This window comes from Clarias gariepinus, chromosome 13, assembly GCF_024256425.1.
Source record: "Clarias gariepinus isolate MV-2021 ecotype Netherlands chromosome 13, CGAR_prim_01v2, whole genome shotgun sequence".
Taxonomy (NCBI): domain Eukaryota; kingdom Metazoa; phylum Chordata; class Actinopteri; order Siluriformes; family Clariidae; genus Clarias; species Clarias gariepinus.
Window position 1 is genome coordinate 15,767,934 of NC_071112.1, and position 18,335 is coordinate 15,786,268.

The window sequence follows — 18,335 nt, forward strand, 5'->3', positions numbered from 1 at the left end:
CAATGCTCATATAGCAATGACCTTGCAACTACCCTGAACTCCATAAAGAAAGATGCAACAACTCTATTCAACAACACAATAACTTAAGCACAATATATACTATATAAAGAATAAAGAAACAAGAGAAAGGCAGGAAGAAGGTTTCACAATATATATGGGTTATACATTTATAGGTAAATAGTCTGTTAAAATTGATGTAATGGATTCTCAACTATTTTTCCCCACAAACAGCTTTAATGCTATAAGCTACAAGGCTAAAAGTGGCTATCTGCCTGCTTACTGCCCCACCCTTATGGGCTTTCTGCTAAAAGCTAGCTGTTCTCAAAATGCTCATGTGATAGTTCAGAACACTGCTGCACTCTTCACTTAAAATATGCTATGACTGTCATGAACTTGTTTGTTTCAATGCTTTTGAATCATCTAACAATACAATATTTTACTCTTGGCTCTGAGGTCCTGTACATGAAGGGTGCCTATGTTCTGGGTCACCCATCTCTTCTCATTCCATCAAATCACACGTATATCACTCTGAGTATAAAACAAAGACATGAGATGGGCAGCTGTGGAAAAGGTTTAAGCTCGGGGTACCAGCAGGAGACAACTTTAATGGAATCAAGCTCCACATCCCCTTCTGATCTCACCCCTCCTATTTCTCCTCCAGCACAAAGATTCATCACCATAATAAAACAAGTGTCTTGTAGAACAGGGAGGGGCCAGACAAGAGGGAATTCTAGCTTTAAACACAAAATGACACAATCAACAGCCCAGAGCATGGGACATATACAGTATATATTTAAAACAGTACACACATGTGGGTTGTACATAACTGTTCACAGAGATGCCTGACACCACACCTTACAACACACAAAACCACCTGGACTGGCAGGCGGTGGACAGGGCCAAAACAGGAACAGTGCTAAACAGTGATGCCTAAAGGAGCACACTCACTATTAACCCTTCGTTCTCCACTTAGCCAGCAAAAGCATCATGCACTGTATGCGCAGTTATAAACACACAGCCAATGTATGTAAACAATCTGCTTTCTACTAAACTGTGTGCAGGTTCATATCCTGGTGTCTTTCCTGTATGCCTTTCCTCAAGGCCAAATATAGCATCAAAACAAGCACACACTTACTTCCCTATCAGCTGGATTTGATCTCAAGGAAAGCTCTGTGTGTGTGTGTGTGTGTGTGTGTGTATGCGGCAGCTTTTCCCTCTCTGCAGGCCTCTTTGACAAAGCAGGACGCCGTTCACCGCCTTGCCAGTCGCCGCTATCCCCGCAGTGTAACCTTGGCAGTAAGGGCACAAGGGTCTGGCTCAGGAAAAAGCACAATAACAGCATCAGTGAGAAAGGAGAGAAGTGTGACACTCACCTGATCTGCGCTTTACTCCATCGCGTGCTCAGGGCGTGAGTGCGCCTGTGATGTGGGGGAGGTGTGTGTGTGCGTGTGTGTGTGTGTATGCTGAGACACTGCGGCCTCGAGGAGCGCGGAGCAGCGGATGCTGATGATGCAGCGCCTTCAGCCGAGCAGCCCTGTTGCCTGGGAAACTGTGTAGTGATGGAGCAGTCACGCTGCGCTGTGATTGGTTAGCGAGGTGTGGCGCTTGAGGTGGGCGGGGCTACAGGAGACAGGAGAGCGGTGACCGAAGATTACCCTCATATACCTAATAATCAAATCTATATTTACTATGTTTCATAACTATTGAGCTATGTCAATATTACACATTAAATATAATGTTATGATTTAACTAAGTAAAAAAAAAAAACATTACTGTTCGTTTTTAAATGCACAAATTATTTTCACCTCACTCACTCACTCACTCGCCGTCTATCCCGCTTTATCCTGTATACGGGGTCGCCGGGGGCGTGGAGCCTATCCCTGGACTAAGTGCCCATCTATGCAGGCCACACACACACACACACACACACACGCTCATTCACACACTATGGCAGAAGGCCAATTCGTCTAATTTGCATGTTTTTGGACTGTGGGAGGAAAACAGAGTACCCGAAGTAAACTCAAGAGCAAGAACATGCGAAATCCATGCACAGCCCCGCAGTAGGACTCGAACCCGTACCCCTTAGGTGCAAGGCGACAGTGCTTAATACTAGAAATATGTTTCTCTACTTAAGAATATTTAAAAGCATTTTAAACTAAATACAGTTACTAACTCATCATTGAACTGCACTTGACACACATATTTTAGACCTTCTTTTTTACTCATATAAAAAGTCAAAATTATATGCCTACTCTTTTGCAAACAACCAGACTTAATAAGTGTTTTTTGCCAATTGCTGAAAAAAACTAATTAATATTTAATGTAATAACTGATCTATCTATCTATGGGAAGATCTATCCATATGAATCTATCTAACCTGAAAACAGGCAAGGCAAGAAAATTTGTCACCATTCCATTGTAGCGCACCATGAACACAATTACATTAATAAATTTCAAACATAGACATGCCATCTGTTTGTATGTTGTTTATGTTTTTTTCCCACCATTTTCAGGCAAAAATGAGAGAACCTGAAGAAACAGTGGACACCATACAAAACTCACACAGAAAGTAACTTGAGCTCAGGATCAAACCATTGACTCAGTGTGGACCTTCAAGTAAATTATTTAAAAATTAATAAATGTATCAATTCATTAAAAAAAAAAAAGACTATGGCCAAAATCACAGTTTTTTGTAAAGCAAAGAATGGATACACTTTGTTATTGAATATCCCTACAAATTCCACTGGATGGCGATAATGTTGTGAGAAGAGTGAGAAAGGAGGCATAGCTTTGAGAGACACACAGTATGTACAGTACATTAATTAATACAATGACATTTAAAATGTGAATATTCTATATACAATGTGAGCATTCTAAGTTACAGATGTAATTTAGCAATATATATATATATATTTGTATTACTTTTATGTATTATTTAAAAGTTCTTAGCTTGCCAAAATGACTGCCTTATATAACTATTTCTCTTTTAAGGGTTCTACATTTTCCAAATGAATATTTATATACTTTATTTATTATTTATTATTATTTATTTTATTATTGTAATACTTACAATTTAAGAATGGGAAACTAAAAGTTAATTTTAAAAGTAGGCCTAATGTCTTCGAAAATTATTACAATATATTGTTGATATTCCTTGTAGACTTAATGAGATCAGCAAAGCCAGGTATAGTAAGAAATCTACTCTTAAATGAACTATCCAGTATTTTAAGAGGTAAATTGTAGAGTTGTTGAATTTATTCCATTATTTGTGAATGTGTGTGTGTGCTTTTATATAGAACAAATTTTAATACAGTTCCCAAAAAGCACAATCCATAGTTACATTTTAGAAATAAAATAATACCTCCATTTACATATTTTGAGTCTATGTAATAGGATTCAATTATTTGTCCAATGTACCTCACAGTACAATGATTTTTTTTTTTTTTTGGCAAATCCCAGTTAGAAAGCTAGGGTCAGAGTACAGGGTCAGCCCTGTTGCTGCGCACCTGGAGCAGACAGGGTTAAGGGCTCAACTTGCTAAAATGCTCAACAGTGTCAGATTAACACTGCTGGGACTTGAACCCCCAACTTTCCAATCAATAACCCAGAGCCGGGTGGCACGGTGGTGTAGTGGTTAGCACTGTCGCCTTGCACCTCCAGGGTCTGGGTTTGATTCCTGGCCAGGGTCGATTGCTGTCTCTGTGGGCATGGAGTGCATGTTCTCCCTATGCTTGGTGAGTTTCCTCCGGGTACTCTGGTTTCCTCCCACAGTCCAAAGATATGCAGGTTAGGCTAATTGACCTAAATTGCCTGTAGTGTGTTTGTGTGTGCCCTGTGATAGATTGGCACCCTGTCCAGGGTGTACCATGCCTCGTGCCCTAAGGCTCCTGGGATAGGGTCCAGGTCCCTGTGACCCTGAATACAGGATAAAGCGGTATAGAAGATGAGTGAGTGAGTGAGTGAGTGAGAACCCAGAGCTGTAACCAGTTGAGCCACCACTAAGCCTTAATGATGGTTTTGTGTGTGTGTGTGTGTGTGTAAGAAAATGTAAATGTGACAAATATTTTACTGCAGAGAAGTACAATTGACTTCAAAGTCTTCACATCTGATATAGTCTAGTGTTTGTTATGCTACAGTGTATGTTTTTTGGGGAAGGGAAGCATGCTGTTCTTTCTTACAAAGCTGTGTATGCTAAGAAAGTAGTAGCAGTGGTATGTTCTCAACAAAGAGGTTGGAGAGAGCTATAATTGAGGCAGAGTTTAGATCAACTTGCTCCTGTTAAGAAGTTGACAAAGAATCAGCCTGTTCCAACAGGTTTCTACCTTATTTGAAAGTGTCTTACCAAATGATAACCGCAGTTCCACTCACAGGCTGGTAAAAAACACGGACACTTTTCTTGTCATATGTACAACCCAAGAGCAACATTAAAACCAAAACTGACATCTAGCCATGCTCACTATTTAAAAAAATAGTCAAAATGGAATTTTTGGAATGGACAATTTTATTATTTATATTAAAAACTACACATATTATCATTTGCAGCATTGTATTCACAAAAGCAATTTTCATAACCAAATGTTGGCCTGTTCCTTTTACGGTTAACTTTTATAAAGTACTTTACATGCATCTACTTTGCTACAGGAACCAATTAAGATATGAGAAAATATATCCTTGCAGATAAATGATCCATATCAAGTGAAAGTGATCTCAAGCCAGAACAAAAGATTCCAATTAACTCAAGGAAAATTATCATATTACTCTGCCATTTATCACTGTTTCTGCCTTGGAGGACAGATGCAACAGTGAGAATTCCATTAGATGGAAAACCCCCAAAGCATGTGAAATATGGCAGCCCTAGATACTGAGTGACTTAAAGCCAGGAATTTCTTCATGTTCTATTTGTAAAAACAAATATATTAATGTATTAACGTATTAATAATATTAAAGATACGTTTAATAATAATAATAATAATAATAATAATATTTGATATGTGTGGGTGGTTTGTTACAACGTGTGTTCATAGATTCAGCTGACCGCCATAGGAGCGGGTTACAAAAAATATGCACTAAAATAATATTACGTCGAAATGTAAATTATTCGGCATAAGTTTTGATTATTGCTATTTAAAAAGAATGTGTTCTCTAAAACGTTGCTGAAAATGTGTACGGCAACCTACTATACGGAACCACCGCATAATGCTGCGGTAGAGCTTTTCTGAAATGATTACATCACCGTTTTACCATAGTCGCTGTTGCCTAAAATGTATGAAAAGCACGCCATTGCGGCTCTAAAGGAAGCGACTAACCGGTTGTCACTACTTTGTTAGAGGAGCCAACATGGCGGCAGGAGCGCGTCAGTTTTCCGGCAGCCTAGTTACACAGGGGTAGTCAGAAGCCCTTTAATCGATGTCAACGAAATACACAGACTCTAAGTGGCTAAGATCGGTCACGTGCAGGAAAAACCAATCAGGTTTGAGTACCGCTCCAGGTGGCGTCCCTCCTCCTTGTATCTCTGGAGTAGGTTTATTTTGGTTTACCCTGTTCCCGTGCTGCCGCCATTAGACGAAATCGGCACTGGAAATGGGAATTTGTACTTCATAAGTTCCCAGAAAGCTCACTTAAAAAAATCTGATAGCACGGATAGTAGGATCGTTGCGGTGGAAAAGGTAAGGGTGGGGTAAAATATATATAAATATATAATATAATACGTGTGTGTTGCTAACGGCTAAATTCTAGCTGCAGGGGGTTTGTGGGGTTGTTGATAGGTAGGATCGGTTTCGTTTGGACAGCTCGGTGCATGAAAGCGCCGGGGTGAGTTACTCCAGAAATGCAACTCAAGAGGGCTGTGTGTCCTGAGAAACCGAGATCAGGAACCGAGAATATGGAAATAAGGCCTGTAGGTTTGGCTTGTCCATTGACTTTCTCCGCCTGTTTTCCGTTTTGCCTACACCAGCTCAGAACGCTCCTGTAGATCCCGTCTCTCTCTCTCTGTCTATCTCTCACACACTCACCTTCTGCCCCAAATCCAAGGAGGCTGCTAAGCTGACCTAGCTAGCTACAGTGATCGTAAAAAGGGCAGCCTATAATTACGTAGAAGTCAGTTACTACGTAATTAAGAAAACATGTTTGTGGTACTTATTGAGTTTCCATGTTTGTGTTTAATCTAATTAGAAACTCATTTAAGCTTAGCTTTGAATTGACTTTGAGAATAAATCAACTGGTTTATATTTAACAATTTATCTTTATACAACACTTTAACCTCAACGGGAGCAGCCGAAAGATTAACTATATAATCTTTTGTAAGCTGTCACTTGTTAATCAACTGTTTTCAGGTAACTTAGACTATTGGGTTCGCTATGACCGATATCTTAGCTAGCTAACGCTCTAACTAACCCAACTAACTTAATAATGCTGTCCAAGTTTTTACGTCAAAATAAAATAAAAAAAAGGAAGAGTGCTCCCGTTTATATTACCATTAATATTTAACAATTGTTAAAGAGTTCACTGGTTGTTTTTACAGGACACTTCAGTGATATACAGAATACCTGTGTTTGAGCTAACGTAGCTAGCATATCATACATCCCTGTGAACCTGCTGAGTGCGCTGAAATTATCTGTATTTTGTGAGTTTTTTTTACTCCCCTATTTGGACTTCACACAAAAATACTCCAGTTGTGAGCAAGTTTCTGAGCAAGATCTGAGCACATTCACTGACAATCTGACAAACGGCTCTCAGTGACATGATTTTTTGTTTTTGTTTTTTTGTAAGCTTTCTCTGATTGCTATTAATCTTGTACTTTTTAGAATTTTTTGCTATAATGTGACTGTAGCTAAGCAGATTATTACCTGATTTGTGTGTTGTTTTCTTAGAGCATCCTGCCAGGCTGAGTGGCCTTTGGTCAGGCGCGAGCCAGCGGAGGGCGGGAGGGACGGAGGGAAGGGGGCATTTAGGAGTTCTGTTTGAGCGAGGATGACTGATTTCCAGCCGAAGTGGAGTTGCGAGTATTGCACGTACGAGAACTGGCCATCCGCCATCAAGTGCACTATGTGTCGCGCCCAACGCCCCACCGGACCCATCATCACCGAGGAGCCGTTTAAGAGCAGCTCCAGCCTCAGCTCGCACCTGTGCTCCACACAGGAGGGCTCCAGTGTTCTCATCTGCCCTGACTCTAGTGCCCGACCCCGAGTACGCGTGACCGACGAGACACCAGAGATAGCCAGCAAATGGTCATGCCAGATGTGCACCTACCTGAACTGGCCTCGTGCCATCCGCTGCACTCAGTGCCTCAGTCAGAGGCAGCAAGGACCACAGCAGGGCCCTCAAAGGCTCTCAGATGGCCCGCACACATCTGAACCAGGCTGTCGACTTCCTGCGCCGACGGCCACTGATCCCTGTGAGGAATACAATGACCGTAATCGTCTAAACACGCGTGTACAGCACTGGGCTTGCTCAGCCTGCACCTATGAGAACTGGCCCAAGACCTTAAGGTGTGTAGTGTGTGACCACCCTAAGCCGAGTGACACCGTGCTCCAGGAGCCACAGCCCGAGAGTACCATGGCCCTGTCTATAGTGAACGAGCAGGAGAGGACAGCAGGGGGAGGGGGTATGGGGGGCAGTAAAATGGTTCAGAGGAGGCTTTCGCCCCCTCTGCCTGCTGGCCAGGCTGAAGTTCAGATTGAGCTGGCATCTGGGGCAGTTGGCGCTCAAGAAGAGAACGAGACGGACTTTAAGAAACTCAAGCAGATCAGGAACAGGATGCGGAGGAGCGACTGGCTTTTTCTCAATGCATGTGCAGGTGAGACGAAGTCTGACAGCTTCGAAATGTTAATAGACCTTGAAACCTTATTTTTAAATGTAGTCTGCCATCTTACTTCTTGAGTGATTTTGTAAATGCTTTATTGTGCTTGAATTACAGTCATCAGCACTATACAACACCGTAGGAAGTGGGACGTTTGTTTCATTTACCATATATATAGTTTGTGATTCAATCTGAATCTACAAAGTAGATCTAATTAAGTTCTAATGTAATAAAAATTAGTATTTTGTACAAGTCTCTTGACTTTTGTATACATATGATGTACAGCATAATAAAACAGAAATCGATTCAGTTACAAATCATGATCCTTTATTTCTTTGCTCTAAACGTTTTGTTTAAGGAACAAATTATTTGTTAAGTTTGTTTAGAATTGTAACTAATTCTAAAAAAAATATATTATGGAGACAGGATATTTATAAAATATAAAAAATTGAATCAGCACCTGGGTATCATGGCGATGACATATCAGGTTGATTTATGTCTTGAATGTAATATACATTACAATACAGTAAAGTTATTTTCTTTCCATACCCCTACTGTCAGAAAGCATGGGTCAAATCGCAGAATATACATATCCAGTTTGCATAGATTTGTGGGGTACACCACCAAGGTATTACTTCATTCACTAGTAGGAGATGGTTATCAGTAAAAGTGGTTTGTGTAGTTGTAGTCTTGCAGCTTTCCTCTGTATTCTATATTCAAAGCATCTCTTGTATTTTGAATGGTGGTGTGTACTGTATGCGTGCAGACGTGCACTCATTGGCTGTCTAAAATCTGTTGATTAGCTCTGTGTAATCATGTACAGCTGCATTCAAAACATTACAAGCTGCATTGGTCTGAGTTGTTTGAGGTTAATATGCAGCTGTATGTGTATTTGTGTTACATGATGAATAGGTGCTTGAGGGTATGGAAGTACATTTAATGGCAGCCATTATTGGCAAATATGCTGCTTCGTGTCTGTAACATTTTGCCCCTTAGTTCAGGACAAATCTTGGCCTCAGTTGTAGAAAATATTTGCTTTTGCTCGTGTATACTGATCACAAAGTCACAATGAAAAATTATACATGGTTCAAAACCAACTGTTAGATTTGTTTGATTCAGCAGCAGATGTAGCATATCTATAATGCTATTGCTTGTTATGGAGATGGCCTTTGACCCGATCCCTCCCCAGCTTTATGTGGGTAATATGTCATCAGGATCATATTGTGTCTCTTAAGCAATTTTGTGACCGTGTTTAAGACATTAAGTAATCAACACTGTAAAATCCATCTTTTTAAATTGTATCACAACGACTCTGTTCAGACTTGATATCATCCTTCTCTGGAAATCTGATCTCATCTCAATTGGACAGCAAGATTGTATTGTCTATTACCCACGTTAAGAATTCTTCCAGAATAAATGCTCGCTGCATTATCCTTTTAAATGTTTAAAATGTCAGAACCTAATAATATAGGTTCTGTCAAATCGCTGATTTCCTTTTTTGGTGAAATGACCCTTCACAAGACATAGAAATAGGGCTGTGTGTCATTTATGGCTTTCTTTTTATTTTTAATCTTCAATGTAGGTGTCTTTCATGCACACTTATAAGAATAATCTTAAAAACCAATTTTACTGTTTCATTTAAAAATGCAGATTCAATGTTCCTCTGTAACCGCACAAACATCTGTAGCAGTTCAATTGTAGCTGTCTGTAGCGAGACATTGTATATGATGGGATTTAGGGGTCACGGCTGTTGGTTTAGATTAAACGTTTTAAGACGTTTGTGTCTTTTTTTTGTGTTCATCGCCTTAATCCTTTTTGATTTCTTGACGTATGGCCACATTATTTTTAGTCTGTCTAGTAAATTCTGGCATTTCTAAAGGGTTAATCTCTTAACTACTAGTTTAATATGAACCTGCTTTTTTGAGAAGAATCATTAACAACTGAAATGCTAAAAAAAGGTTTTAAAAAAGTCAACATTTAGTTAAACTTGTCTGTTCTCATCTCATTCTACTGCAAGTCCATTTTAAGGAAACATTTAAACTCAAGTATTTTTACCCCCTTCCAAAATGTTCTATTATCACCATGGAAATATGTTTTTTTTTTTTTTTTTTTTTTTTTTTTTGAGCTTTCAGCTTTCAATATTTAAATATAACTTTGGAAATATTAAATCTGTGTAGAACATTTCAGTGTAGAAAATAGAATAAATGTTGCTGCTTTTTGCGTTGACTTTCATTCTCCACATTCTTGTATATATATAGTGTGTGTGTGTATATATATATATATATTGTTATACTACCAAATAACAAGACTGACATTGACTGAGATTAAGCCTTTCTTTTTTTTTTTTTTGTAATGCAAGTGAATGGGGCAAGGGTAGCAGTTTAAGTGCCAGAAATGTGTATATGTCCAAATAAGGAAAATAGAATTAGGTGATAATCTATGGTGATGATCTATAGTGACTTGACAACCAACACCCAACTACAAAAGATTAAAATGGAATTTAGGTTAATCGGTAAGTCATAAAAAATATATATATTTGATAATTTTATATTTAAATTGAGAAGAGTGGACTGTCGAGTACAAATTACATCAGCTCCGGGATTTATTCACTATTGACATAGTAAATTTTTATTTATAGGATGTATGAGCAGTCCTTAACAAATGTATTGGAATGACAAACACTGAAGACTTTTGGAGTTGAGATCAAAATGTGAACATGAGGTGATGGATCAGAGTTTCTTTCTGAATCAGAGAACTTGTAGTTCTTGATATGAACATCCTAAGTGGCATGGTGGTATAGTGGTTAACATGGTGGCTTTCCAGCTCCAGGGTTTAGGGTTTCGATTCCTGGGTTCTGAGTGTACTAAAGTTTGTATGTTCTCCTCGTGGGTTTCCCCTGGCTACTCCTGTTTCTTCTCATAGACAGACATTATTGGCATTCCCAAATTGCCAAGTGTGTGTGCGCCTATGTGAATCATTCATTCATCTATTCAGCTTACCCGGGGGGTGGACAGGTTATCCTCCTGGATAGGCTCCAGCCTGTTCTCCTTCCGGGTAAGCGGAATGGTGAATGAATGATTGTAGATCCAGATTTGTTAAATAGCAAAATAAAATTGAAAAATTATGACTGACATGTGTTTTCATGTTACCTATGTTAATTGTTGAAACAAGTTTAAATGTGTAAAATCACAACAGAAGAATGTAACAGCTTGGTGTTGTCTGTGGGTAACTAGTTTAATAACGTTACTGTAAGCAAATAATATGCAAACCTAATATTAAGTGTAATATTCTTTATGATCAGCTGTTCCCATCCTTTTCTTTACCTAAAAAATCAGGTGGTCTGCTATCATGGGTGCCATGTTCAGTGTTGTCTAACATTAAATTCTGACCTGTTTTTTCATATTCATATCCCCAAAATCTAAATTACATGTCTATAGCATATAGCAAAATTACAGCAGTTGACTTTACTTTTCCAGTACATTCAGACAGGACTGTATATGGAACGCATGTGTGTCTGTGTAACATATATTTCTCCCCTTTTGCAGGTGTGGTAGAGGGTGATTTGGCTGCCGTCGAAGCCTATAAGTCATCAGGTGGTGACATTGCACGTCAGCTGACCTCAGACGAGGTCCGCCTGCTGAATCGTCCATCTGCGTTTAACGCCGGCTTCACTCTAGTGCACCTTGCCATCCGCTTTCAGCGCCAGGACATGCTCTCTGTGCTCCTCACTGAGGTCAGCCAGCACATATGCTTTTTTTGAGTCATCGGCATACATAAAGTAGTCTGTTGATTTATCACCTTTTATACCGGTTTTAGGCATTTTTACTTTGACACATGTTTTTTTTTTTTTTTTTGCATGTTCCTGTCACTCAGGTGTCTCAGCAGGCAGCTAAGTGTATTCCAGCCATGGTATGTCCTGAATTAACTGAGCAGATCCGTCGGGAGGTGGCTGCTGCGCTACACCGGCGTAAAGGAGAGTTTCCCTGTTACTTCTTTACTGATATCACTACCTTTACTCTTCCAGCTGGTGAGAGACATCTTTTTCACTGAACCGCATCTGGGTGTGGGTAACTGTGAGTAACTATTTAACCCACCACGTCCTATGTATTGTAGATATCGAAGACCTTCCTCCTAACGTTCAAGAGAAGCTGTTTGATGAGGTGTTGGATCGAGATGTACAGAAAGGTAAAACAAATGTATAAAAGCAATAATATTTCACAGGTTCTGTAACTCAGATTAAATTCGATAACTGGAAAGTTCTGGGTCTGTGACTGGTTTAATTGGGTTTCAAGAGAAATAACCAGCCCTTATCAGTATACAAGCTTTTTAGTATTTTCTGATATGCTACCCAGACTTCATTATTCCAAATAGCCCCTGATGGTGTGCATGATTGCAGCCAGAAAGGCACAAATCCCCAGATAATTCATTTAAATTACATTAAAGTGATCATAATTTTGAAAAAATAAAAACATTTGTGTGTTTGTGTAGCATGCGTCGGTATTCTTTTCAGCCCCTTTTGTTTCCTTCTATTTTCTTTTTCTTACTTGTCTTTTTAATGTTGCATTCTTAAACAAAAGATTCTTCCATAAACATCCAGTCCTATAATAAGCACATCTACTAACTGTTATAAAAACCTGTCGCAGAGCTTGAGGAGGAATCTCCTATAATAAACTGGTCTTTGGAGCTGGGCACGCGACTGGACAGCCGGTTGTACGCTCTGTGGAACCGCACTGCAGGAGACTGCCTTCTGGACTCGGTGCTGCAGGCCACATGGGGCATCTATGACAAAGATTCCGTACTGAGAAAGAGCCTGCATGACAGTTTACATGACTGCTCCCACTGGTGAGGAAACACACACAGACCTGATAGATCTGGAAAGAATCAAAGTAACTGTTATCTACTTAATCAGTTTTTCAAACTGGATGTTTAAAAAAAATAAAAAAATTCCATTCATTTAAATGTGATTGATTTGCACATGAACATATGGTTTTCTTTATCTTAGTTATCTTGGTTTTCTTAGTTGGAGTGTTAACCCAATTAAGCATCAATACTGTACTGCATTAGGAAATTAGATGAGCACAACAAATGTGGAGGACAAAATGCATGGGGGAAATCAGAAAACTGCAGCATTAAACCGAGTACAGTGAAAACATCACTGCTGCAGTCTGTGGCCAAAAACTGCTACTTGCTGTTTATTCATAAAAAAAAAAAAAAAAGCTTTTGAAGCCATCCTAGTTAGACATTTTGGTAGGAATTTCTATCTGTAAACTTGAATCAGCCCTGTTGTGAGACCACACTGACTGTAATGACCTTTAGTTAAAGACACAATGTTTAACACCATATTTGAATATTTTGCCTGTAGTCTGATTTTATGTGTCAGGCTGGATTTATCACTTACAAACTCGCCTTACATAAAAATAAAGCTGTTTCTTGCAGCAGAAGGATTAATGCTGCTGTTTATACAGAGACGGTATAAAAATAAGCTTTTTATAAAGACTGTTTTAATCAAGAAAACTGTAACAGAAGTGATGTTATTTACTGACATACTAATAATTGTTACATGACAGTTATTTTAGAAAATGAAACAATTACAAGAACTGATACAGACCACAAATATTTGTCACCGTCGCAGATGAGTAATAAGCATGATGTCACCTTAGGATTTCATAAAGTTTCAGAATAAGTAAAGTATCTATTTCATTCAATTATAGTAATGAAATAGATACTTTACAGATTTACAGTGCGGTGAAAAAGTCTTGAGACACCCCTTGTTTCTTCATATTTTTCTTCCTTACAGCCAGACTTTCTTGTATTTTTTTTTTTTAATGTAGACTTGAGGCTTCCTGGAGAAATTTTGACTCTTGTTTTTGGCTCTCATTTTCAGTCCAGTCCTTATACCTGACCAGTTTCAGCTGAATATTTTTTTTAGCGAAATATTATATTTGTTTAGCCACATAATGATCTATGAATCATTCAAGCATAAAGGCAATCTAACCTGAGGCCTGAACCAATGAGAAACAGGTGCAGATGATTGATGGATGATCAGGCTGGTGATTAGTATACTGGTGATGCTGAATTCTAAGTGGTTGGAACAGACGAGAGGGGAAATTAGGTCACTGCTGAGGTTGTTGCATAAACAGCCAATTTTTTTATTGTATCTTTAGGCACTTTACCGCCTGTAAATGAATAACATCTTAACTTAATTCATTAATTGGATCCACATAATCACATTTATTTATTTATTTATTTATTTTTTTGAGGGGGAATTTTTTCCCGATTTTCTCCCTAATTTAGTCGTGTCCAATTCCTCCCCATCACTAGGGGGCTCCCACATTAAGGCTACTACTATCACTCAGTTCCTCCGAACCACGTGACGCCAGCCGACCGCATCTTTTCGAACTGCTTGCTCACACACCGTTAGAGGCGGTGTAACGCACTCGGAGGACCGTGCTATCCGCTCCCTCCGCATGCGCGAGCTCAGACGCCCCTGATTGGCTGTAGAGCCGTGATTAATGTGGAAGCACAAAGTACCTCTCATCCCTCCCCTCTGAGAAAGCTCGGCTAATCAGTTCTCTCTAGACCTCCGGCTGTGAGAGGTTACAGCATCACCCGGGAACCCAAACCAGCGATCTCCGGATGATGGGGCGAGCACTTTACCACTGCGCTACTCGGAGGCCAATCATATCTTATTTAATATGGAAAAAGGACGCATCGCTCAAGATGTATGCACAATGCTGTAACTTAAAATTGACTTGAATACACAGCAACCCTAAATGCTGCATCATAATGAAATAAATTTTTTTTTAATAAATAAAATAAAATAAATAATAATAATAATAATAAAAAATTATAATAAAATGATAATAAAAAATAATAATAATAATAAATAAATAAAAATACATAAAATAAAATAATAAAAATAATAAAAAAAAATAATAATAATAAAAAAAGAATTAGAACTTTATTAATGCCAGAGGGAAATTGCTTCTTCGCATATCCCAGCGTAACTGGGGTCAGAGCGCAGGGTCAGCCATGATATGGCGCCCCTGGAGGACCTTGCTCAAGGGCCCCAACAGTGGCAACCTGGTGGAGCTGGGGATCGAACCACCAATCTTCTGATCAGTAACTCAGTGCCTTAACCCCTTGAGCTACCACTGCCCCCAATCATGTATTTATACTTATATATGCTTACTATTTCTAAGGTAGAAGGGTAAAATATTTGGTTCAATTTCATCAAATAGTCATTATAGTTGACTCAGATTTTCTCCAAGGTGTCTGATGAATTTGTTTAGATATTAATAATTTAAGTGATGACATTTTGTTGTTGTTAATTGCTAGATGTTCTAGGTTTGATTTATCTCTTTTGGGCGTCTATTCCAGGTTTTACACCCGGTGGAAAGAGTGGGAATCATGGTACTCTCAGAGTTTTGGCTTGCACTTCTCTCTGAGAGAAGAACAGTGGCAGGAAGACTGGGCTTTTATTCTATCACTGGCCAGTCAGGTATGCATGTATTTTTACACTCGTGCACACATTTCGTAAAGAGAAGCGGTTATAAGACTAGGCATCCTACTTCTCACTTCAGTCTTGCATATTATCACCATGCCTTCAGGAGTGATGCAACATTTTTTAAATAACTTCTTTTTATGTTTCTGTGGAACTTGTGTGTTTTTGTCTTTTGCTGATTAACATACAGTATATTGGGTGGCCCAAAAGTCTGAATCCATAGTAAGGCAAGCTGTAAAATTTGTACATTCCTGTCACAAGTTTTAGTTGATCTTGTACTGTTAGTTTTGAAGCCATCTTGGATACAAAATAAAAAAAGAAATAACATATCCTACAAGGGAAAAAAAACTGCCTTTGCATGCACACAAATGGGCCACGCAATGTACCAGCAATGTTAGGTTTATTCACAAATGTAAGACTTCTCTCTTTTTCCCCCCCTTTCCTCAAAAAACTCTCTCCTTTCTCTTTGTTCTTGGCAGCCGGGGGCGAGTTTAGAGCAAACTCATGTGTTTGTGCTGGCCCATATCCTTCGGCGGCCCATCATTGTGTACGGCGTGAAATATTACAAGAGCTTTCGAGGGGAGACGCTGGGATATACCCGCTTCCAGGGTGAGCTGTGAAAATGAGATTCGAAAAAAAAATGAAGCAGTTTAATATTTATATGACTGTGTGTAATATGAGATTTGGTAGAATGTATATTTAATTTTTTAAGTGAACAGACTTGCTCTGTTATCTTGAATATGTTTTGGCTCTTATCCCAGAAGCTTAAATAACCTCTGATCTAAACTGATAAGCAGCAACTAGAAGCAGGATGCGTTACTCAGTGTGTGTTTTTAAATAGCAGTTCCGTTCTGATTGGGCAAGACTGCAAAAACAGCTGATATATTTGCTTTGAAATGTTAATGTTAGCAAAACTGTGGCACACAGAGTGGCAGAGACTATGAATACATTATCACCCGACAGCTTCTGGGCTCATTAATTCTTTCATCACTGAGCATCCTGTGAATGACAACAGAAGGCTCATACATCCCGTGTTTAAAAATATTGTGAAAAATTTTACACAGAGGCTTAACCATGATAACGGCACTGCTCTAGCTCACACCTGTGCACCAGGCATCACCCTCCGCTACCGGCTGCATTAAAACAGAGCAGCAAGTATTAATCTTAAATTCACAAAACAAATGAATAAAGATGAATGTGCACAGTAATGAGCTTAACATGATGGGCGGTTTTACCCCACACCAACCCATTATTACATGATGGCAATGTGTTAGTGCTCTAACATCAGTCCACCTGCCATGGTGTACTACTACTACTACTAATAATAATAGTAATTAATTTAGAATTATAAAGTGAATGTATGATCTGGTGATATAATCTCATATTCCTCATGTTCAGGTGTGTATCTGCCTCTATTGTGGGAGCCGAGTTTTTGCTGGAAGAGCCCCATAGCACTGGGTTATACACGAGGTCACTTTTCAGCCCTGGTCGCCATGGAGAATGACGGCTATGACAACCGCGGTGCGGGCGCCAACCTAAATACAGACGATGATGTCACTGTTACTTTTCTGCCTTTAGTAGACAGTGACAGGAAGCTGCTACATGTCCACTTTCTGTCAGCACAAGAGGTGAGTGGAGGTTTTCTCATGAAGATAGAGTTGTTTTGTGTGACCTGCGCTGATAAGCAGCTAAACTGTTTTGCTTGTCTGTCAGATGGGAACAGAGGAGCAGCAGGAGCGTTTGTTAAGGCAGTGGCTGGACTGTTGTGTGACAGAGGGTGGAGTCCTGGTGGCATTGCAGAAAAGCTCGAGGAGGCGGAGTCATCCTCTGGTCACACAGATGGTAGAGAAGTGGTTGGATGGCTACCGGCAGCTGGGCACATGCCCTGCCCTTTCAGATGGTGAGGAAGAGGAGGAGGACGATGATGAGTGAGAAGGAGAGTCTTCTCTATACTCAGAGACTTGATGCACCTTTACCCCCTCCTTGTGGAGAACACATGTACACTAATGTACCATTATTTATCCTTGTCATACGTACACACATACAGTGGTCTCTTATCATTGATGCAAAAAAGATTTTGGCCCACACAAAATAAAAACTTAGATTACAAATGGTACATGCCTTTCAGAGTATGCCCTTTGTTTTATTCAATTTATTATTTCTAGATTTGCTTTGGAAAAAAAAAGAATTTCAGTAGTTATGCTAAGGGCACTTAAGCACACTTTATTTGCTTCAGCTCCATTTTTAAACTTTAGTTGTTAGTAACACTTACCATATACAGTACTTATACACCACTTGAATTTGAGATCAGGCTTTTGTCAAAATCCATTCACTGAGATATTTATTTACCTGTATGATAGTTTGTCAGCTACAGAAATGAATACATACCACTGTATGATAAGTTTTGACTTCTCATGTGCATGAGGAATTCAATTGCAAACTTGATACAGATATCTGTGGGTAATCAGCGTTTTGTTCTTATCTCTCAAAGTAGAGATCACCTTTCCAAATGGATCATTCTTTTAAGTTGGTTGTTAAAGCTCAAGGTTACACTACATGTACACCAAGTCATGTTTCCACTTACTGTAACACATGGGTGTCTGGTCACATTTGTTTGCAGTTTTAGATGTTATGATTTTTCCCCCCTGCTATTATTCTCTGGATGTGCTTGTTAATATAACTTTCAAAGACTTGACTGAAACCAAAGTGAACATTGGTCTGTGGTCTTGCAGTGATCAGAATCGTTTGTTTTGTGTCTTACCCCCCTTTTGTGGCTGTGTTCAGTCTTGTCCCTCACCCAAGTTTAAAAACACCCTTAAGTTTTTATTTTTCCGTTATTATACAATTATGTCAAGCCTTTGGCATATACTGTATGTCTCTGATGTGTGATGAGGTTGAGACCAAATCATTGAAGGATTATAAGCTGAATGTCTAACAAGTAAAGCTTCTTTAAAACTGTTTGTTTTTAAAAGCAGTGTATGTGAAGTCTTATCACACACACCTCTTACCTAGTGTCAAAAGTGTCTGTTTTAG

The 18,335-nt window shown here is 39.2% G+C and overlaps 2 protein-coding genes across 3 annotated transcripts in view; one reads left to right on the top strand and one right to left on the bottom strand.

The window, feature by feature from the left end:
• akap6 (A kinase (PRKA) anchor protein 6) overlaps window positions 1-1,501 on the bottom strand; it is a 104,206-nt gene extending 102,705 nt beyond the window's left edge. For both annotated transcript variants that reach the window (XM_053510491.1, XM_053510489.1), the window contains exon 1: window positions 1,374-1,501. The gene's annotated coding sequence lies outside the window, so the exon portion shown is untranslated. The remainder of the gene's footprint in view (window positions 1-1,373) is intronic.
• A 3,983-nt stretch (window positions 1,502-5,484) lies between these two features.
• On the top strand, window positions 5,485-18,262 carry zranb1b (zinc finger, RAN-binding domain containing 1b). Its single transcript, XM_053509407.1, has 10 exons — window positions 5,485-5,666; window positions 6,870-7,795; window positions 11,344-11,531; window positions 11,672-11,825; window positions 11,912-11,983; window positions 12,442-12,640; window positions 15,179-15,299; window positions 15,782-15,911; window positions 16,701-16,930; window positions 17,016-18,262. Exons 2-10 carry the CDS (start codon window positions 6,970-6,972, stop codon window positions 17,232-17,234), a joined length of 2,139 nt encoding a protein of 712 aa, XP_053365382.1. The 5' UTR covers window positions 5,485-5,666; window positions 6,870-6,969; the 3' UTR covers window positions 17,235-18,262.
• The last annotated feature ends 73 nt before the right edge of the window (window positions 18,263-18,335 follow it).